The sequence below is a fragment of the Gavia stellata genome, chromosome 5, assembly GCF_030936135.1.
Source record: "Gavia stellata isolate bGavSte3 chromosome 5, bGavSte3.hap2, whole genome shotgun sequence".
Lineage (NCBI taxonomy): Eukaryota > Metazoa > Chordata > Aves > Gaviiformes > Gaviidae > Gavia > Gavia stellata.
The window spans coordinates 55055974-55079876 of NC_082598.1; the positions used below are offsets into that span (position 1 = coordinate 55055974).

A 23903-nucleotide genomic window follows, 5' to 3' on the forward strand; every position below is an offset into this window, starting at 1 on the left:
CCATGCGAGGTCATGTGTTCCTTTTCTAACAGTATAAGAAAAAAAAATCTTTAATGTCTTCATTTTAATATGAAAAATCACACTGGATATTTTTTCCTGGATTTTGTTTATTTAATCATTGAAAAATTTCTATCCTGATCTGTATATGGCATAGGAACATGGAAGAATCATTAGAGGCAGGAATGCTAATAGGAAGATTGAAGTAAATGTCTCAGCAGAAGGCTGAGAGGAGAAGGCTCAGCAAAAAGCAGAATTTTCTCCAGAAAATTCTTCAGAAAGTTGCCCAGATGGAGAGAAAGAGTGGCTTTCTTCCACGGCTTGTCAGAAGTCCGCTGTAGAGAAGGTGAGGGTGTTTGCAGTATGCAGTGGGACGTTGGGAGTGCTTTGTCGCCAGAGCTATGATTCTCCAACCTGTGAGATGACAGCTGCCATATTTTTATCTGGAACTGCCAAGGCAGAGCTCTGCAGGCATGTGCAATGTAGTGCTTGTGCAGTAAGTTGTTGAATATAAATAGTTTGTGTGTACCCGTAAGTGGGGTGCTTACAGGAAGCGTATGACTGATCCTACACAAAATACATGGGTTGTAGGTGGATGTGCAGCATATCCTTTTGAGTGCCTTTCAAAAGTGTCAGACCAAGATAGAGATATTCATTGATTGCACCCTGCATCTGTAATAGCCTGTGCTTACAAAAATGCTTCGGGCTTGCTGTGTGTACTTGTTGCAGTTGTTGATGCGCATATAGTGTACGTGTCTGGGATGTCCCGGTGTACAGCAGCTTGTTTGGAGCGATGCTGTAGTAGTTCTGATGGAGCTGCTCTTCCTCTGGAAATAGAGGGCAAGTAAAATCTGGGAAACATGTTTGGGAAAACTCAGACATACGGCAGCCTTATGCAGGATCCTCTTAGGTTGTTTACAGCTGCAGGAAATAAAAAGCCAAAACGGAGCCTGTCAGGTTTTGATACTGCCAGCTGTGCGGTGTTTCCCTGGTGTTCTCTGGTTATGGGCCAGCAAAGAGGAAAGGCTGTTGGCATCGGAGAAAGGAATGGCATTGGAGGATATGCCCCTAAATATCATGGGGAAAGAGAGAATGAACTACAGCTGGTAGTTACCACAGCTGATGTACGTCTTCATTCCCCAAATGCTCCTTTATATCCCAAGAAGTGGATTCTAGATTTGCAGATTTGGTAGCTGCTCTAAGTCCTTAGCTTTGTAATCCTTCTTCTTCTGCTTCAGAACAGAGGCCTGGTGTTTAAAAGGGGATTAAAACTGTACTTGTGCTCCTAGTGTCCTTGAAATAGGGTTTTCAGCTTTTTTATTTTTTCTTAAAATAGGCCTCAGCTAAAACGTGCTCCTTTTCTCCCATCTCTCCAACAGAAAATAGATAGTAGTGCAGCACAAAGGTCTGTGTATGCAGTGGGTTATGCAAGTGTGACAGTAAAACCTTCCGCTGCTGGCTCAAAGACATTCTCTCTGGTAATCTGAAGTGTTGGTTTCGAAGCCTCTTGTTGCCCAGACCATTACGTAGCACCATGACATGTCAGGTGCCAGTCCAGAGAATGTGGCAACCTCAAGTGTATGGCATAGGAGAAGACAATGAACAACTGGTTTTGGTAATGAGGGAAGTAGCACACAACGGCGTCTCTTTGAACGTAAGGCATACTTGTGCACCACTTTACTGTGGTCCTGTGGATACAATTTGATAACTACTGGTTGCAAGGCTAATGAGAAAATGGGGAGAAGATGGCTCTACTGGAGTAGACAGTTAAGATTGCTAAATAGCAACTGTGAAGCAGGGGTAGAATGTTATACACCAGGCTTAGTTTACAGATCTGTTGTCTTGGACTGGTTGAGTGTTGTATACTTCAGGTTGAATCAGTTGTTGGCTCTGGATGGTAGTTTTATGACCATGATTCAGCACTAGTGTTGTCTTTCCTTATAAAGGAAAGGAGGCTTCCTGCCTCCTTATTCAGAAATTCAGCTGTTACTGTAAATGATTGGAATTAGCTGTTTCCTAATGGTTGTTTTGAGTGCACATAGCCATTGAATTAGAGTTTCTGCTACAAAACCAAGTAATTTCCTACTTAGCACCTTAAAGGATCGCCTTTAATGCTGCCTTCTGCAGCTTTTCTACTTAAATCTCTCCTTTTTTCATGTCTTTCCTTCATCTTAGTCTTTCTTTATTCTTCTCCAGCTGCCAGCCATTCCCATCTGCCCCTTTGCTGATTCATTGTTCCTCGCACGAACTGCTCGTTTTGTTCTTGGGAAGAAGAGAAAAAGGCAAACTCCTTCACACTCACTCTTTCCTCGATTTCCATTTCAACTTTCTCTTTTTTTTTTTTAATTTCCTATTTCCTTCCCCCCCCAGTCTCTTTCATTTGTTCCCCAGTGGCCATACGGATTGGCCTTTGTTGCTTTCCTCTGCTGGGGAAGGAGGCAGAAAGGGTGCAATTAGCAGGAGGAGATGGCTTCTTGTAGGAGCCAAGGGAGGACCAACCTGCCCACTGCAATGCTGTAAGACCTGGTATGGAGATAGACCAGAAGAATTCTTCTCTCTGTGTTTCCATGAACAGCACAGTGTTTCAGCCAACCTGGAGCAACCATGGCGTTTAGTTACTCATTAAAATGATAAGGGGACAATATTTAGTAGGTGGGATTAGATCAGTGTGTTTCACTGTGATGGGTGTGTCTGTTTAGCTATGCTTTCTGTCTCTTCTGGCTCATAATGACTACCAGAATGTAGTATTTTCTATTGTTAGGACTAGCAGTTACAGTAGCATTTACTGCATGTTGCTACAAGGATTAATAAAATCTGTCTCTTAGTTTTCTTTTAAAATACAGTTGCTTCTCTATTTTGCGGGGATGGCATGTCTGTCCAGGATAATTATACTTAAAAATACATATTTTTTTTGTTTGCAATTCTAGGAATGCTTTAAGGGAAGCTGGGCCACTCACAAGTTATTACACAAGAAAGCAAGTAAGTACATTTTTTTAATCCTTTTTAATATTGTTTTGAATTTGTTTTGTCCTGTGCAGCCATCTCTAGGTGGGCCTGCTTGAGCAGGGGGTTGGACCAGATGACCTCCAGAGGTCCCTTCCAACCTTAATTGTTCTGTGATTCTGTGTCTAAGAATGGTATGGATTTTTCCAAGATATCTGGTACTGGATTCCGCGTATCTGAAATTTTGTCCAGTTCCTGGTAATCTGCAGATCTATGTAAAATTTCAGAGACAGTGGTACAGAAATCTGTTTCTGTTCCGGTTTCTATTTGTATGAAGTATTCCTTAAGACACATAGCCAGGTATATGAACAGAGAAAGAGGGATGCTGAAATAGAGGGCAAGGAGCATGATGATAGATGATTATTGTAAGGCATTGCCAGGCTCATTCCATCATAGCATTTTGATGTCTGATGTAGTAAAAGGCAGTAAAGTGGGAAAGGTTCTTGTGAAGTCTTTGTGATTAGATGCTTGCTGGAGTGCACGCGAGCCAGTCAGAGTGCAGCTGTTCTGTACATTTGGGGCGGACCCACTTTGGGGGAAAAAAAGGAAAATGCTTTTGTGCACTGATGCAGCCATTGATAGGAGGATGTATCGTAGCTAGGATTTTGCTGAGTTTAGCTGAAGGTGATGAGTATCTGTATGCTTTACAGAATCACAGAATCACTACGGTTGGAAAAGACCTGTAAGATCATCAAGTCCAACCTGAAGAAAAAAAAAAAGCAAAAAAAAAACCCCACCACACAACAACAACAAGCCACAACACACCAAAAACCAACCCACCCAACACCACACAGCACCATGTCCATCAAGCTACATCCCACAAAGCCACATCCACACGCTCCTTGAATACCTCCAGGGAGGGTGACTCTACCACCTCCCTGGGCAGCCCGTTCCAATGTTTCACTACTCTCTCAGTAAAGAACTTTTTCCTAATATCCAGCCTGAACCTCCCCTGGCGCAACTTGAGGCCATTTCCTCTAGTCCTGTCACTCTTCACTTGGGAGAAGAGACCAGCTTTAGTTACAGCTGGTAGCTCTGGCACAGAAATACTAGTAGACTGGTAGATTCTCCCTTACTTGAGTAGTAAAAATAATCCTTGAGTTTAAAACCAAGCTAATAAAAAGAGAGAGCAGACCCAAAATCTGCCCCCCTTGCCTCCTCCTCTCCATCCCCCTGCCCAACTTCATTAAGCCCTGCTGAAAAGGGAGGTGGGATTAAAAAGTAACTGGCATGGCAGAAAGTCAAATCTTCAAGTCATTTATCTCCTCCTTACCTAAAACCCAATAAAACTCCTTTTTCCATGATAAATGTTGCACAGAAATAGGCTGGAGTAGCACAATTGCAAATGTTTTCCCTCTTTCTGCCTTCCCACTGTTAGGGGTCTCATAGTTCATACTTGCATTCTGTATCCTATTACTTTGTACCTGCATGGATATGAAACTGTCTTTGTTAGTAATTCTAGTAATCCTCTGGTGCAGTCCTCTAATGCTGTTGTTTATCTGACAGCAATTTTTTTTGATTCCACTAAATCCAAGATCTTGTTGGCTTCCTGGGTAACTGCTGAGCCCAAGCTGAGCCAGCTTGGTTCTGATAGCCCTCAAGACCTCGATGCAACAAACTACTGCAGCATCTCAAGGGAATCCAAAATACTGCTTCATTAAAACATTGGATTTTTAAATTATTATTTCTCAGTGGTTCATCTAAACTGAATGTCATGTGAGCAGATGGCTCAGATGTCAGCCACAGAGACTCTGAGGAACTCACGTTAGGGCTTGCTATGGCAGACCTTTTGCCATCTCTTCATTCTTGTGAGATATAAAAAGAGAAAACAAACTTAAGTTATCAGGTTATGAGTTAAAGATTAATGCTACTGTGCTCTTTCTTAGCCCTTGCCTCCTCTTTCCGAGTATTTTGCCTTTTGGTAATGCTCACAATCTACTTGCTTCAATCCTTTATGTAAACACCTTAAATCTGCCCCATTAGGATTGTGTTATTTGTGAATCAAGTCAGTCACTGGACCATGTCAGACGTTAATTTCACAGGATTGAGAGAGCCGGGAACCTCCAGCAGTTTGGGACCATCTTGTAAGGTGCACGCACTGCCTGTCCTGAAATGCAGAAGTGGCAGCACCCTCACTCCCTCCATCAGATCTGGAGGGGTAGCAGGCTCCATGTATTGAAACTAACAGTTGGATACCCTCCTTCCCACCCCAGGTCATTTCTGTCACTGAATGCTAAGAGAAATCAGAGAAAAGGAACATTCATCTACAGTGCAGGAGTTAGTTGAAGGGATAATGAGTGTTTCCGTAGAAATACGTTTTTTCCCAAGAATGAAAACAAGCACAGAACAATGTTTTAGAACTACAAATGAAGAGCAACTTAAATAATTACTACACTTCATTTGTGCATTCAGTACTGCTGTCCTGACATTCCCCAGTTTGCTATTGAATAAAGATAGAGTTGGCAGGATGTGAATTTTGAATGTGAAAAACTTAAGGGCAATACAAAATTATAACTGCTACTTACGCTTTCATATATCAGTATCTAAAATGCCAGAAAGAGTCAAATCTAGACTTACACACTTCCAGGTCACTTTCTGGATCCCACAGTTCTTAGTAGGATTGATTTTGCTGCTGCAATTTTTTTTGTTGTTGGTTTTTTTTTTGTCTTTTCAGAAGATGAAAAAGCTAAGCGTGAAGTTTCCTCTTGGATGCTGGAAGGTGATGTTAACACAAATCCCTGGTCTGGTTATCGATACACTGGTAAACTCAGGCCACACTACCCACTGGTAAGCAATAAGTGCCACTTTGTACTCCAGCGGTGCTATGTTCTGTAGCAACTAATGCACCAGTCCTGACCTGATTACCTCCTACATTTTAGCTGAGAGGTGAAAGCTTCTTAATTAATATGAACTTGGTGGCAAGGACATGTATGTCTGTCTCCTTATTGTGGTTCTTCTTGATTTAACATGATCTAGCTCTTGGTATACTTAAAATTAAGGAAGTGCCTGTGAGGTAGCATGCATCAATAACAGGCTTAAGCTGATACCTTTTGCCTGTGCTTTTTGACATTTTTTCTGCAAAAAGCTGCTGCTAGTTCAGATGATGTCTTCTCCTAGCTGTTTACTGTTCTCACCAATAATGGAGCAGTCTGTTTCAGAAGAACTCAGGTGAATTAATTTAGAATTTAAATAAATGGGTTTATATTATTTTATGTAAGTGGTTTGAGATAATGTGGTGAGTAAGCCGGTGAACAGCTCTGCTGAAGGAACAGAGGTTATAGTAATCTCTAGCAGTGGAGCGGTGAAGAATAACTGAAGTCAGTAATATCTTCAGCTGTGAAAGGTGGGTTTAGAAGATGACCTCAGTATAGCTGTATTTTTAAATTGGTACAAGTTTGTACATGGAATAAGCCAAAGACTTTACAGGAATAATGGCATTTTATTTACATGCATCTCTTCTAATTGGCCTGCGCTAGAAATGCTGCCCCTGTGGCATCCTCTCTAGAGTCTTCCCCGTCTGTTCTCTGATGAGCCTGTAACGGATTAACAGAGCCTGAGCCCGTGTGTTTTTGTTAATGTCATTGGAGACAGGGTGTTCTGGATGTGTTGCTGGCCAAGTAATTTAGTAATGTTATCACTGAGCATTTGCTTTTTTGTCTTCTGACTGCTGTAGGATTGATGCAAATGAAACTATAATAAAATGTGCTAATGACTAGGGTGATGATTAGAAATAACAATCTTGCTAACAGACACTAATAACCAGAGAGAGGAAGGATGTATTTGGAACCAGTGCATTTGCAGTCTGGAAAGTAGCAGAATAAACACTACAATATAACAGGGGTAATATGTTATAAACCCAATTTCATCTACTTGCCACATAAAAGTTTGATTTCTACAACGCTGTGACGTTGGCTGTTAGAGGTTGTATAATATGAAAGCAATAAAGAGTAACAGGAGAATATTTGAGAAATGAAAACGGGAACTGTTCTGGAGTGTTTGCATACTTTACAACTTTTTCTAAGTGGAATTAGCCATATTTCACTGTATTCAATTTTGCTGCATGAGTCTCTGTTTTTATGACTGTCATAAGTATTCTTGCAACCTAACCAGCTTTGACTATGATTTATTTAGACGCCAACAAGACCTGTGCCAAGTTATATTCAGAGACCGGATTATGCTGATCACCCGCTAGGTAACTTGAAACAAATCACAATTATGGAGTGTTATGTTTGCTTTCTATTTTTCTTTCAATTGAAAAAGCCTTTAAAGCATGAAGGAGATACTGGAGAAGGGAACCTCTTCTTTTATCTTTTCCTCTCACTCTATCTCTTCTTCCCCCACATTAACTTACTGATTTTTCAGAAATAATGGCTACAGCTATTTTTTGGAAGTCCAAAGTTTGTAATGTGTTATCTTTCAAAGGTATTCAGGGAAGAAAAGGAAAAAACCATGCAAGTCCTAGTCCTGTGGTTAACTTCATAACAAACAGCAATAAGTTGGTTGTCACAGGTGAATTCTGCTGAGCCATTCTCAGTGACATCAGTGCATTTGTTGGAAATGTGTTATAAAATAGACAAAACCAAACAAAACTGCAGTAAGCAACCCCCAAAAGAAAACTGATATGTGGGTCCCAGCTATTTTTGGACACAGCGGGAATATGTTCAAAATTACTTGCTTATTGGTTTGTTTTGGTATTTTCCCCTTTTTATATCAGTATTGGTGCTTTGCATTTATCAAAAAAGCTGCTGTAAAGTCTGTTAGAATTATTTTTAAATCTTCAGCCATTCTTTAAATATTTACATTCTGTAAAGAATAACTAACCAACACAAAATACTGTCTTCTAGGGGGTTGTTCAACTATAAAACTGAGCTTGCACAGAATCTGTTAGGAAGAATTTACATGTTTTCATCAGCTGATTATTGCAGTAGTGTAACTAGAGATATTCACAAGCTTATATGATCCTTTATGGCTCCTTTATAATATTATTTATTACTATTTATTATCTCCAAAGCAGCTAAAAAAAAACAAAAGAAAAAAGAACAAGAGACTTTGCTATGAATAAAATAATTTCCCCATAAATCTGATTTTTAAGGTTGTATTTTGACTAACTGGATATGATGGTTTTATGCAGTAAGTGAACGGGCATCCTCAGTACCTGTGGGCATTATGATATTGTGGAAGGCTTATGAATTCAAATTAGTCTAGGTAATGATGATAATGCTGTGACTTGGTGGGTTTGTTACTTTAGTCTGTGATGAGAACTTATGTACTTTTATTGCCATTGGTAAGCTAAGTGAGTTCCTTGATTGGGTATGTGTAGCAATCATTCCTCCATATAATGTGGTTTTTCTTTCTGCTTTTTTCTTTTCAGGAATGTCCGAATCGGAACAGGCTTTAAAAGGAACCTCTCAAATAAAAATACTCTCATCTGAGGATATAGAAGGGATGCGAGTAGTGTGTAGGGTAAGGGAGTTTTGGTTTTCATTACAAAGGGCCTTTATTCTGTAAAAATTTATAGTGATTTTACCAGTTTGTGACAGCACATTCGAGAGTACAAACTTTCAAACCAGTTTTGAGCACTGAAAAATAGTTTGGGAAATTTGGTATTTTCTTGCTCTTTCCTTGTGACCCCCAATTCACAGTAAACTATTTTGCAAGCAGAAAGATGATTTTTACCTGTTTTCTGGCTATGTTGTTACTGGTGAGATAATTTGTGGCTGAAACATTGTTACTGTTAAGAATGTATTTTATAGTGCATAAATGAGAACAGAACTTTGTCCGCTCCTAGAATTAGTACTAAGTAAAAACTAAAAAGCAAAACAGAGCCCCATCCTGAACAATTTTTGAAAAGGAGCTGTTCACCTGTAATCACGTCTGTGTGCTTGAAGTCAAACTTTGAAATGTATTTAGGTAATCTGGTTTAAGTTTATGGTATTCAGGGGAATTGTGGTCCAAATCTTAATTGGGTTATTTTCAAATCTCACAGAGGTGGCTTAGTAATATAACTTGTAGACATCTTGAAGTCTTCCTAGAGCCCAAATGTACCCAGCTTTCTTATCAATCTCAGTGTAGCTGTAGAAAATGGGTTGCTAATCTTCTAGGGAGTAGTCCTGGTCTTACTTTAAATTAGTACTTTTGTTTCTTTTGCAGCTTGCTAGAGAAGTATTGGATGTTGCTGCCATGATGGTGAAAGCAGGTGTAACTACTGAAGAAATTGATCACGCGGTCCATTTAGTAAGGTTATTTTATTGCTCTTCTGGTGTTTGTAAGTGCTTTCTTCTCTCTCTTTATTTGTGAATGATTGTTGTGTGGTTTTCTTTGTTGTTGCATGAATTCCTTTTCTTTATTTTGAACTGTTTCCCAATTTGAAGCTCGTGGGTAGTGCCGATGTTAGAAATACATTGCAGTGCAAAATGAGCCCTAAGTTAGGAACTCCTGGGCCCCTCCCTGTGTCAGCTCCTTCCATGATTTCCAGCTTCAGATTCCCTCTAAGTTTCTTCACCTGTTTTCTCGGTTAACATCATATAATTTCCTTTCTTCTAAACCCTTTTTGCTCCACAGATACCATTATATAAAGAACATCATAGGTAGGCCATGGACTTTTTGTGCTCTGTCTTATTGGTTAAGATGTACAGAGGAGAAAGTTTAATTATTTATGATTGGGAATCAGAACTGAGGAACCTGAGAGAGAATTGAAACAAGATGTTTGATGCAGTCAGGCAAACTAAAGCCACAATCCAGCAAAGTATTTGAAATACACGTTCAAGTATTTTCCTGGTTTAACTATTCATAGATATTTGAATCGTGTAATTTTTGTTTTTCTTTGCTGTCTTCTCTATAAGGCATGTAAACTGATAACTGAGGATACTTGCGTGCGCTGTGATGAAGGCAATGATTTTGGTATAGTTAAGTTTGTTAGAGAGCTTTCTGGTTGCTGTTCTTTTTATCTGCGTTTGCAGCTGTTGAGCCAAGATTCTAAGGAACTTACTGTGGTTTGGTTAGGCCAGAGGTTTCTGTTGGGCTGCATTAAACACTAATTTATTTGCTTAAGCATAATGTCCAATATGAACAACTAGGATTTAAAATGATGTTATCCCTCCTCAGCAGTTTTTGGAAACTTTTGCATGGCAGATTATTGATACTGACTGATACCCCTAATTGCTACCTTGCAGTTTTAAAAACAGTATTATTTTTTAAAATAAAGTTAACGTAGTATTACTTTTCCAGGATTGTTCAGTATGTCACATAGTGTGTTATACGTATGTATATGTAAGTATATCTAAAATTTATGTCTCAGTTTTGCAAAAATCCCAAAAAGGTTATTTGAGTGAGTGCAAAAGAAGCAGCTTAAGGTTTTAAAGCTAGGGGTGAAAGAGTGGTGCAAAACGTTATTTTGTCTATCTTGTGTCTTTTGCAAAAATACTTAGTCTTAGACCAGGTACTTAAAAATAGTAATTGAAAATGGCTGGTTTTTTAACTGTATAAATATTGCCATGCATTGTTTTAAACTTGAATATTTCAGCGTTGATAGTTGAACATAAAAATGAGTAGAAACAAAATTAAGTAGCTTTACTTTCTTTGTAGTAAGAAATGCAAAGCGTAACAAATTACCATAATGCCAAAAAATGTTTGAAGAATCTTATTTTTGAGTCACTACTTTTCAACCTATCATTCTTACTGTGTAAAGCTGTTGTGCATACGTTTTTTCTTCGTACAAAACTTACTAATGTAACGTGTAAATTGTATTTTCTAAATTAGGCTTGTATTGCAAGGAATTGCTATCCTTCCCCTCTGAATTATTATAATTTCCCTAAGTCGTGTTGTACATCAGTGAATGAAGTGATCTGTCATGGAATTCCTGACAGGAGGCCGTTGCAGGAGGGAGATATTGTCAATGGTAAGTGCTGTGAAAATTAACCTTTTACATCTCTACCTTCTATCCAGTTAAACCATACAGTAAGGTGAGGTTTCACTAGCAGGCAACATGATTGGAATAGCTTCTTCAAAGAGGCTTTTGTTCTCATTTACTAATTAACCTCTGCTCTTTACACATTTAAATTAATGAGTTTATTTAATAAACCAATTTCAAAAGTTCGGTCCACTCTAAGAGCTTTATAATTCTTGTACCCTGGTCTGTGCATTAGTGTAGTGCCTGAGTTGAGTATTCCACTTGTGGGCTAGGTTCCAGTTGTTCCAGACTGTATAAATCATGAATAAAATGTATATTGAATTATTCAACTGGATTAGTTCTGTGTGAATTCTTAATTAGATGGCTCTAGATCCTTAAGATTTTGCTACAGATATGATGATTATGATGACTGTAAAGGATCCTAATGGTGAGGCATTGTATAGGTGCGTATTAAAAAACATACCCCTTTTTTGAGCATCTCGCAGCCTAACAGTACCAGCTGCTTTTTATTCATGGTACTCAAGGTACTTACGCCTTCTTGGGTGGTGAGGGATACTTTTTATACATTACTTGACATTTTTTTGTTTTCTCATTCATTTTTTCTTGGTTTGGCAGTAAAAACTAATGACATTTGTTTTGTACAAACATTTGCACCTTTGTTTATTGCATTGGTTTGCTTTTCTCTTATCCATAAATAAATACCCACCGTATGCTAAGTTTTGGCCTACCTCTAGAAGCAGGTTGGAATCCTTTCAGATTGTCAGATATTTGATATATATTAACATGCAATAAGAGCTGCTAAGTCTACAGCTCAGTGCTGTGGGTACCAGCCTTTTCAGAACAAGCCTCACGATTCCTGCCCCTTTCTAGGTCAGGTTTGGTCTGGCTGATAGCTCTGAGCTGTAGCGTACATGTAACCATTTAGCTAAAGCTACTTCATCTTTTTTTTAATTTCAAAGATGATGCCTTTGCACAGCTCTCTATTGTTGCTGGCTTTTCTGGCGTTGCTGGAGTCCGAACCAAGAAGCCCAGTTAAGCTGGTTGGCTTCATCTACACACTGCCTTACCTCTCCACTGTTTGCATGCCAAGGCTGTACCTCAGCACTAAAAACCACCTTTTATAAGAGGGTTTAGTTATATCTTTGTTCATATCCCTGCCCTGACTGCACTTGCCCAAGCCTTGAGCCTTCTGCTTTGTTTTGATGTGGAAGAGCTAGTTTACTCTTTTATAGCTGTTACAAAATAGTCCACGTTTTGTGATTGAACGTGCGTTCCCCATGGGCTCAAAAGGCTTCCAAGTCTTGTAGGCTTCCTTTTGGTAAGGTAGTGGTTCAAAAGCCTCTTTAAAAGGAGGAACAAAACAGGGTACAAAGGAGGAGATAGAAAAAGTACTTTGGAGGGACAGTGCCCAGTGAACAATGGAGGGAAGGGCCCATCTTTCTCTTACAACTTTTTAGCCTGCTGGAAGCAAAGGGGTGGCCATGTCAGAGTCCAAAACAGGTTTTTAGAATCGCAGGAAAAGCTCATCTGGAAGGTACTGGCAGGTGACATCTAGTCCAACCTCCTGCTCCGAGCAGGGCATCATAACATTTTGTTATCATACTGTTCCCTGGGAGCAGATTCTTGAGCAAAGCTGATTTCTCTGCAAAGTGAGATGTTCTGGCCAAATCTGGCAGCATCAGAGAAAAGACTTGTAATCATGTGGCCTATAGAGGTAGCCTCTGCAGTAAGTAGTCTGGACGCTGTGCTAAGGAGCTCTGATATACAGTTCACAAGAAACTGATCTGGGTAAGTTAGCAGGGTGCTGGTTTCTATACATTCCTGTTGTTATGTTAGGAGATATGTACACTGGTCAAAATGTTCCAGTAGTCTCACGCAATCATGCGGCGAGTATGGTGTAACCCTGCACGTGCATGCATCCACAACAGGCAGTATTGGTTTTGGGCAGTGTTAATTTCTTTCTTAAAAGTTTGCTAGCAGTACAGATTCGCTGTTGACACCAACGTGGTTTTTTTTTTCCCCCCGTGTTTCCTATCAAGGTTGTACTGGTCTCTCTAAGTGGCTCGTATACCATATTCCTGAAGTATTATTGCTCAGTACAGTTTCCTTCATGGCTATTTACCTGTGAGGAGGTCTGCATGTGGATTTCTTCATGAATAGCAGTTCAATAACTATTCTAGTGGTTTTAGTACTCTAGCAGCTATTAGACCTACCAGAGTACTGACAAAGTCTGTTAAATACACAAGTACACATTCTACCACAGGAAGTCAACTTGATATGCAAATCTAGGATATTTTGCATGTTTTTACTATATATAATGACTATATGATGGCAGGTTTTAATTTTTTACTTGTCTGCTATGAGACAGCATACTAGAATAGATGACAGCTATGTCTAAGCTGGTAGGCCTGTTCCCATGTTTTGTAAAAGGACTATTTGCAACAAGTATTTTGTATGGATGTTCTTAATCCAAAAAAGCATCTCTTCTTTGGAATGAGTTAAACTAAAAAAGATTTTTTTTTCTCATTAAAACTACTTCTGCTGCTATTTTTCAAGAATGAGTTATATCACTTTTAGTTTACAGCCAACTTTATACACAAAGGAAACAAGTTAGAGTATTGCTGCAACATAATTCTGAACTCTTGTTATGTTCTTCTAAACCTCAGTTGTTTAAGCATGCCCTTCTCATTCTTGCTGTTTGCCTGATACTGAATGTTTAAATTCTTCCATTTGAAAGAAAAAAAAGAAAAAGTTTTAAGTCATTTGGTATATTTTTCTTAGTCAGGAATATTATTGGAAAGTTGCTGTGTATTTAACATTCAAGAAATTTTACCTTTTTGGCTGGAAGCAATGGGTTTTGGCATTACAGTTTTTGCAAAGGTGTGACTTATTATTCTAAACGTGCAGAGAAATTACTGAAGTTAAAATATAGTTTAAAACATTATTACATACCTTTTTAAATTTAATTTCCCCCTATTAGTGCTGGGATAAATTCTAAGAAGTATTTTAACCAGGTGAATCACCATGGAGCGAAGAGCTTCTCTTTCCTGTTTTTATATTTACCTGGAAGACCAATCATAAGCTTGCTGTGTCTGTGTTGCATTGGTGTGGGGTTTTCCCTTCCTTTTTTTTTTTTTTTATTAAATCAAACAGTTGACCAGTGAAACACTACCTTATCAATTAATTCTATAGAACCTACGGGATAAGCATGAGAGAATTGATTCTGCTGGAAGAGTTTACATCTGGAATTCTTCCAAAGTAATCTTAAAATGTCACAATTACAATACTACATTTTTACATGTGTGTGCTTATCCTTTCACAAATCAAGAGACAAGAAGTGAGAAATACAGTGCTAATACTACAATATATCTGGTATTCTTTGCAGTGGATATTACTGTCTATCGTAATGGCTACCATGGAGATCTGAACGAGACATTTTACGTTGGAGAAGTTGATGAGGGTGCAAGGAGGCTTGTCCAAACAACTTACGAGTGCCTAATGCAAGCCATCGACGCAGGTGAACCCTTTGGCTAGGGCCTGAAGCGTTACAGTTTTGATTCTCAAACATGAGTGCTCATATTTGCTATTACCCTGGAGTGACTTCTGTTGTAGAACACAGAAGCGTTGTGTGCATCACCAGCAGATGATGTATAATACAGCGATTCTTCAAATGGCACAGTTCTGTGGGTGGTGGTTGCAACTTCTATTTAAAATGTGGGTTGGCAAGGAAAATGTAATTGATGCTGAGCTGATCCACATATGGTGATATTTACATGGAAACAGCCTTTGTGGACTGTTAGTGAGATGAGTAAGACATCCTTGATCTGAGGAGTTTAGAGAACGTGAAGAACATAGTGTGTTTTGGAAAACCAGAGTATGGCATCCTACTTTTATAATTTGTATGGTGTTGCACAATGAACCGATAAGATAAAACACTGTTTGAACACTTAAATACATCTCTTCACCCCTGCCAAACCTTATGGTTATTTCATAAAGCTAATTATGAGCTCTTGATTTTAAACTGTGGGAGTGTGCCAGAGAAGACAGATCCATATCCTTCAGTACCCACAGAACTTTAATTTTGTTGCTTAGATATAACTCGGGACAGCTTCATTGAGACATAGAATGAGATAGAAAGGTGGCTAGAGAATGTCACGTTCAACTTCATTCACAAAGGAATATACTAAGTTCTCTTAGAGAAAACAAAACAAAAATCTTCCAAGTCCCTGGCAATATTTCTATTGTCTGTATCTTATATACCCTGCAGCTTCTTAGAATCCCCAATAACATTTACTCACTTCATGGCCTGTACAGGCTGAAGTTTAAGGTATACATGAAGGCTTTAAGCTTGCATTTAATCAAAAGTAAATGAAAAAAAAGTTATAATGAACTTACTTAGGTTAATAATTGGGAGATAGCTAGCCAAGCTGAAAAGACAAAAATCCATATGAATGATGTCTTGCATATCTGTTGTGTGATCAAGAAAATACTGCAGAGTTGAGCTGTGAAGAATATAGATTACCTACTTATGTGGGATTACTATTCTGAAATGACGGCTTTGTTTTTCAGAGCTAAATCAGAGTAATGTTTATCTTTGCTCCTGTACTTCATAGCAAATGCTATATATGTGGTCTGTTATCTTTCATATCCTGGCTTTGATGTACAAACTGTGACAGAATTCAGCTTTTGTGTTCATTATAATGAGGTTTAAATTCTCAGCATAACTTCTCTTTACTAACTTTTTAGATGCTGTAACAGGTTTTAATGGGTTTTAGACATCCCCTGCTAGTAGGAATTCTAGCAGCAAGTGTCTCTGCTGTTAAATAGAGTTGCCTCTCCCCTGTTTAAATCATCTTAATTTCTTGGCGTTAGACCAGCAGAGTTCTAACTAGGAGAGTTACAAGAGAGAGAGAAGCAGAGGGCTCCTTGCTGCATTGAGATGAGTTGCTTGGTATTGTCAGGCCTGAAGGGGATGGTACTGCTTCACAACTATTTAGCACAAAATTAACAGATTAACTTTTCCTCTCTTCCCCACCATGTCTTTTTTTTGTATTGTGGGAAAAGCATGCACATTCCAGTAATCTAAATTTCTTGTTATTCTCTGTAAATTCAGCTTACTGATTTAAGTTGTTGTTGTTTACATTAGCAGGTGATTGAACTAAATGGCTTGCTTCACGTAAAGTTTTAGCTGTGTACGTGAACTCTGCTTGAGATGGCTCCACATAACCACACAACGTCCAACTCCTGAAGGAACAGCATATGTTCAGGGAGTTGTTAATGATCTTGAAATAGCATTTACATTCTTTTTTCTTTTTAGCGGCGCAAGGTTGCTTTTGGTATGCAGCTTCATTAGCTGATGGATAAGGCATTGTTGCTTTTATGGTATTATTACTCCCTTGTCCAAGTGGTCAAAGTGAATTTTTCACACCATTTTTATCTGATTCAAACTCTTTAACTTTTAAGACTTCCTAAAAGGATTGTCAAAAAAGTTAGTCCTGTGTATGAACATTCTTACTTGCTGTATGTAGCATTGCCCCTAAAAATCTTGTCTAAGAGTAGAGATACCTGTTTTGTCCTTTTTTTTTAACTTCTTGGTCCTTCACGTATAATCATTTTTCCTCTTTATTTGTGTGCACTTTTCACATGGTAGTAGAGAGATAAGTGTATATGAAAATATAGTTCATAAATTCATTGAAAGAAATACTGCAACTCTGGGTGTGCAAAGTTACCAAGTACTTTGAAAATCTTTTGTTGTCTTTAATTTTAAACTTGAACATCCTTTTAATATATGAGCACTTATATTCACGAAAAGAAGAAAGTAGTGTTCTTGTGAAGAAAGAGTTTCCTTCTTTCTCTCTCATTTTCTCTTTTATATGAGACCATTTCTTCCCTCTCTCATGTTATTATGCTCTCTTACACTTGGTGGATTAAATGATCATAGGAATTTGCCTACTAGAACAGATGGCCATACAAGCCATGAGTGCTACAGAGCTGTTAGGCTGAATGGTGTTTGATGGTTAGTTGTGTTGAAAGAAAGCTGTGTAAATTTCCATCTGTATCTCTTTAATTTTGCAGTAAAACCTGGTGTTCGGTACAGAGAACTGGGAAACATAATTCAGAAACACGCTCAAGCAAATGGATTTTCAGTGGTTCGGAGCTACTGTGGGCATGGAATCCATAAACTTTTCCATACGGCCCCTAACGTGCCACATTATGCCAGTGAGTATTCATTTGCCTTCGGTTGTCCTGTAGACAAGAATTGGTTTGCAGTGAACACACCCAATTTACTTCTTGATTATATTATAATCAAGTAGCATGTTGCCTGACAGTCATCAAGTTAGCATTTTTGCACTTGTGAAATATTTTTTTTCTAAACTCTAGACCATAGCATGCTTTATGAACCTAAATAAGGTGAATATATTATATACTGAGACAATCTGTGCCTACACTAATGGTTAGTGTTAGCTCTCATCTGTACTGGGTGAGTGCTCAATGTTTTTTGCATGGATGTCTAAGGGATTAGTTGGGAATTCTTGTCTGACATGAATAGGCAAATGTTTCCATCCTTAGATGGTCTAAGCAAAAACTTACTGCCATTTCCAGATGTAAATAAAAGGCTTTTTGAATGGCATAGACGGGTGTTGTGGTTGAATCTGGATCCTGCTATGTTTCACTTTTCTTTGAGTGTTGTGATCCAGTGTTCCTGCAAACTTCTTTGTAGTGTGTGGCAGGGGAGGAACACCAGGTTCTCAGCTTCAGTTTTTGGAAATGGCAATGTCCCCATGACAATTTTTGCCGGCGGGACTAAGAAACAGCGTCCACAGAGGCAAAGGAGAGAAGCTTAAGTGCCAGTGGACAACTGAGGGTAGAATAAATATCATGAAGCAGTGACAAACAGTTCACACCCGCATCAGCTGCAAAGCTCCCCTGATAGGACATTTATTTCCTCAGACCTGACAGATGCCTCCATCTTCCCATCTCCTAACAAGCTTTAGCACAGGTTATCATTATAGATTATAATCTAGCAATGCCTGACTTGCCACTTCGTCATTTCCCTGAGTTATTTTTTCAGACAACACAGAAAATCTATTAATCACAGGATAGAAGGGTATCAGTTCCTGGTATTTACTTTTTGTCATGTAAAATGACGAAAATCTGGATTAATTGGAGATGGGGAGTGCATTTTATACCCATTAAAATGCAATCTGAGAAAAAGGAAATTTCTGTTTTTCCTGGCTGTTGGGAACGTTGAACTACTTTTCTTTTTTTTTTATTGAGCCAAAATGTCTGTTCCCAAAAAGGAAGATGCTGGGTTTGTCCGATATTTTTAAATACGGATTCACAGCAAAAGCAAAGTGGAAAGACCTGAGGGACTTAAAGCCTTTTGGAGGAAAAAAAAAATGAAAGCTGCTGCTTATTTCTGCCTTACTATGAAAGGATTTTTAAAAGCAAAAAGCTCATATTATTAAGCCTTTAAATTATTTAACAAAATCATGAAAACTACAGGGAATAAAGGACAAAATTTGTTCAGATGCAGAAGACCAGAAACTTAAATGTAAGCGGTGAGAGCAAGAAATACCAGCAGATGATGGAGATAGACGACCCTTTAACTAAAAGAAAAATGTTCTGGTTGCCGTTGTGTCTGAGATTTTTAAAGCATCTATGTGATTTAGACAATTTAATAAATTTACACAATTAGAGTAGACTGGGGGATGGGGAATCCGTATGTAAGAATTGATGCAAATTGTCTACAGCAGCAAAGTAGCTTGGAGCTAAGGTTCCTGTGCAACACTGGAGTTTGTTCCAGCTCTCACATGCTAGGCTGCGTCAGTTTAAGCTGCACTGCCATTCAAGGTGAAACGGCAGAGAAAAAGGGCTAAAGCTTTTCTTCTATCAAACTACACTCCTAGAGACGTGCTGTGCATCAGTTCATGTGCCTCTACATAAACATTTTTGGTGTGTATAACATCAAAAAGTTACAGTATTATTGTCCTGGATGCCTTGAAATTCTCTGCCTTTTTATATTAGCTAAAGAAATACAGCATTATCACCCTGACACTACTATGACCCCATTACCCAGAGTAATGAGGGGGGCAATGTGTCTTTCATAAATGGAATCATGGGATTACTTAAACGCTATCATTTTGACAAGTTATTGGAGATAATGGTTCAGTGGAAACAAATTAAGAGGTTTCAAGCCTTCTCTGAATATTTTAAGTGCTTCTTATTTTTATTGATTTTTTTAATGACATTTTTCATCATAGAAGTCTGCAGAAATTCCTGTATTACATTTCTTCAGTGTTTTTATAGAACTGGAGTTGAACTCCAGTTGTTGGAGAGAAAGACAGCAATTAATTTTAAGCCTCTTGAGTAAATACGGCAGAGTTGGAGGAGGGAACTAAGTAAGGAAAGAACTAATGGAAATCTTAATGTAGAATTAAAAATGCACAAGTGAGCGGGTCATCTCTGAAGGGCTTTTCTGACTTTACAGTATTCCTGCTGTATTCTTCTAGGACAAGGATTCATTCATTTACTAAGATGGGATCACTTTTTCTAACTTGAGTGTTTATTTTATTGCAGAAAATAAGGCAGTTGGAGTCATGAAGCCAGGTCATGTATTTACAATTGAGCCAATGATCTGTGAAGGTGAGCAATTTAGCAATAGAGTAAAATGGTTACTCTTATTTACTATTAGTGATGGAATAGGATGCTGGTTCCATTCTATATAGTTGATAGATTTTTTTTTTTCTTTTTGGGGAACTGATACGTGTTACTTAAAAACAGTCAAAAAGTCATCATTTATGTTTTTAGGTGGTTGGCAAGATGAAACATGGCCTGATGGTTGGACTGCAGTAACAAGAGATGGAAAGCGATCTGCCCAGTTTGAACACACACTTCTGGTCACTGATACAGGCTGTGAGATCTTGACTCGGCGGCTGGATAGTATTCGTCCCCATTTCATGTCCCAGTGATAGTCTAGACTGAGCAGGTGGATCTGAACGATACATATATTTTTTTTTTGTCTCTGTACTATGCATTTTTTTAAAGAGTACAGAATAGAGAGATTTCATCACTTACTTTGTTCTCAGTGATTGTAGATAAGAGGAATATCTTGAAGAACCTGACCCAATGTCTGGAAAAGCAGAGAAGAATTTAAAGAATTTCCTGCATTCCTCGTACCTACAACACTCATGTTATATTTTTCTTTTTTCTTCAATTATCTCTTTAGCACCTTTCTTCCAATTAGACCCACAACTGCTTCTGTTGCTGCCATGATATTAGCTAGAAAAGCGTGGGTAACCTTTCCCACTAGGACTTGATATTTTGGGATCCAGGTTTTTTCTCACCACTTCAGTGTGCCCTGTCTCTCTTGGTATGTGAGTGGCACCTGAGATTTTAAGCATTTCTAGTTCCAAAGACTTGCTCCTGCTTCTGCAGATACTGTTCTAATGGGCTGGGCCTTGTTTGTTTATCAGTTGAGAAGGGGGCAGAAGGGAGAAAGACACACATGTTGCCAAGAATAGGCTACCCTTACCTTTAATTCTGTTCCCATCTCTCTGTTGGTGGCCTCTGTGGTGATTGTGACTGTAGGTGACACACTGTGTCGATGGCAGGACTTGTTTATCTTGCTGGAGATTTGATAGTATGGGCTTCCTACAGGGAAAATTAATAAATTCTGTCTTATATGCAGCTCCCTGGAATAAGCTGCTTCTCAGCGAAGCAGTATTTGCAGGCAGTCTCCTGCTCCAAAAGCTTGGTGAAGCTGATGTATCAGACTTGCCTAGGTAAAGGAATGAAACAAGAACCAAAAAGATCCCACGATTCATGGGATCCCTGCGTGTGTTAACTGTGGGGCATCTTTTAAAGGTACATCCACAGTAGCTGTGAGGGATTGGATTTGCAAGACTTACAGTGAAATGAGTATGTATCTCAAAACAAGTCTGAGTGTGAGACTGTTGCTAATTTTTAAACAGGTCATTTTTTTCCCCCTCAGTTAAGGTGAGTTTCATGCTTTGGGAAGTCTTAGGGGGGCAGCTATGAAAACTGATCTTTTTCCTTCAGACTGGGTATGGAGTGGGCAATGTTAGGATATACACCCCTTTACTTTCTGTTAACGGGTCATGATGAGCTGGAAACTGTCATGTTAAGGAGTGTGGGATTGATTAAGCCTCTCTTCTCTCTACCCTTTCTTTTCCCATGCCCACTTCCTTTCCATCATCTTTGGTGTCTCTGCTGAGGGAATTTATTTTTTCTTCTGAATTGTAATGAAAAAAATTTCAGACCCCATTGCAGACTTAGTCTTACACCACTGTAATGCAAAAATAGTTAAACCAATGCAGACATTAAATCATACAATCATGGGCATAAAATACACCTTTTACAAGGTGTCTGGTGAATTTTTTGCCACATTAGACCCAAGCATATGAGGTACTGCATACCCTTGGCTCCCCTTGGCACTGCAGAATTTAGGTGGGGGGAAAGGGGTTAGTGCTTCATAGAACTGGACTCGTGTACTACCAAATACCAAATTTGCCAGAAAATGTCGTCTTTGCCCTGAGTGCCTCAGACCTCTGTTGCTGTAAGAGTATCATTGCGATGTTTTCATTACCTTTATTATTATTTTTAATTATGCAGTAAAGTGACCTGAAATGATGCATATAGAGCGCGTGTGCGTGCGTATGCGTGTGTGTGTATAGATTTTAACAAAACAGACTGTAGTACTTGAGTGGAATTACCTGTGTTGAGTGAGATGTAATGTATTGAGGAGATGACTGTCCTGGAGGTTTGCCCACCATATCATTCACTTGAATGGTTACAACGGTCTTGCCTTTTCTATATGTGTGTGTATGATGGGGGGGGGCTTAATTTTTGGTCTATAAAATAAAAGTTGCAGCTGCTTTTAACAGAAATAACTTTTTTTTTTGTGATCCAAAACCAGACATAGCATTCTCAATTATATCCAGGTTTGCTTGCACTAGTGCAAGCCCTACTGGTAGATGCATGCAACCAGTTAAAAATCACTCTGAAACCTGCACAAGTGCCACTTGAATACCTCTTTGTCATTGCACCAATACAAGCAAATTTGACACTGGATGTTTTTAATATAGGTAATCGATGATGCTATGCGTTTCTGCCTATAAATTGAAATCGCAGCATGAAAACTGCTTATACTGAGTTCATACTACTACAGTATTTTTAAACAAGTGGAAAGCTTAGTCAGCACCTACACCAGTTCTTTCAATGTGAGATAGCACATCAACCTGCAGAACAAAACATGTAATAAAAATACTGTGAAAGGCTATTTTTTCACCTATCTAGCTGTAACTTTGCTTGAACATTACGTGTTAGACTTGTGCTGACCAGATTTGGAAAATGATCCATTTTTGATCCTTACAGAAGTTGCCATCTACTTAAAAACTAAACGAAACCAACTTAAATCTACTTTCTAGTGATATTTTTAGAAACTGTATACACTTTTGCCAAAAACACAATCCTGCAATTAGTTCTGAAACAGTCTCTTAAAGTATTTTCCCTTCACTATCATAGAAGAGAGCGTGGAAACTTTTCATGCTGTTTCTGCAAATTGACATGAATGTTCAGTAGAGATTTGACAGCTAATGTTGAATAAAAGTAACAGCATAAGGAGAGAGGACAAGCTGTATATTTGACATAACAGCCAGCAGACTACGTTTACAGTCATTTGGTGTAAACTTTTTGTCCATTGAAGCCCTTACAGTTGTCAAGATGGTACAGTTCAATACAGTACCTTGATCACCAAGAATGGGGTACAAGCTCTTGTGTTTATGAGCTAACAAACTTTGTTAGCTGAGCAACTTCAAAGAGGCTACTTCAAACATGCTCCATTCAATCAACTGCTTTGCAGGACAAAAAGAAGTCTAAAAACTCTGCTACATAAGGGCTAGGACATAATTCTGCAGGCTGGTAAGAAGCTGTAAGTCTTTGACCTGAGTGCTCTGGTATCACAAAATGTCTTTGTGGTTGACTGACTTACCCTGGTACTGCAGGACTAGCTTTCCACAAACACTCCAAGATGCAGATTCTCTAAAGTAATAATGTAACACAGACAACATGATTGTATCATCTTGATCTAGTCTGTGCAGCATAGAGGAACAACTCTGTTATAGTATAAATATTTTAAACCTGTTAGATCCAGTTGGGAGTTAGTTTTGCTAAGATGTTGAGCTAATATTCTATTGATACCATCTCATACTTATAGAGTACTCTCGCTGGAACAGCTTGACAGCAAGTTTTCTACTGAATTCTCTGATGTTCAGCCAGTGTTTCTGGAGCTACAAGGTACTGAGAATCACTTCAGTGCTCTGTTGGCAGGCTCACTTCTCTGGTACAAATTTACTTTTTATTTCTTTCTTCTAAATGCTCAAAATTGAATTCTTTGGACATTCAGAGGAGTTAGTTAACTTTGTTGTTTATTCTGTCTGAAATGAAGTTAGAAATGCAACTACCTCACTATTTTCGGAATGCTCTAGGGATGTAAGATGCAATTGTCTCAGTTGTATAGCAGTGTCTTGAGGTAAGGTAGTTGTTAGTGATGAGTGGGAATTTCTTCTAATAAGGTTACTGTTTGCATTCAGAGTTCTCTGTAACAAGTTGTTTTGACTGGGCTCCCTTAAAACATGAAAGTTCTCTCTTAATCAGTGTCCTTGGTTCACTGAAAAGCACTGACTTTTTATACATAAAACTTTTATTGACCTGGGTAGCCTTTCTGCCTCTGTTTTACAGACTGTTTTCTGCTGTTCCTCTGTGTTTTTCTGGACCTGTGGTACTGCTTCCAGGTTTCAATTCAAAGAGACATTTTACCCAGTCAGATCACTTCAACTATAGTTAAGAAAAAACGCTGCAACTCTAGAATTAAGACTTAACCCCTCCAACAAACAAAAATCCTGAAGCCTTCATCATACAATGCTTTTTACTGTTGTTGCCCTGCACCCCCCAAGAGCAGACTGCTCTAGTA

The 23903-nt window shown here is 38.6% G+C and overlaps 1 protein-coding gene across 1 annotated transcript in view; it reads left to right on the forward strand.

The window, feature by feature from the left end:
* METAP1 (methionyl aminopeptidase 1) overlaps positions 1–21813 on the forward strand; it is a 29314-nt gene extending 7501 nt beyond the window's left edge. The window contains exons 2-11 of the mRNA XM_059818253.1: positions 2925–2976; positions 5675–5787; positions 7132–7192; positions 8372–8463; positions 9151–9234; positions 10759–10897; positions 14295–14426; positions 16985–17128; positions 19490–19555; positions 19721–21813. Coding sequence (XP_059674236.1) covers positions 2925–2976; positions 5675–5787; positions 7132–7192; positions 8372–8463; positions 9151–9234; positions 10759–10897; positions 14295–14426; positions 16985–17128; positions 19490–19555; positions 19721–19881 — 1044 coding nt within the window. The 3' untranslated portion in view covers positions 19882–21813. The remainder of the gene's footprint in view (positions 1–2924; positions 2977–5674; positions 5788–7131; positions 7193–8371; positions 8464–9150; positions 9235–10758; positions 10898–14294; positions 14427–16984; positions 17129–19489; positions 19556–19720) is intronic.
* The last annotated feature ends 2090 nt before the right edge of the window (positions 21814–23903 follow it).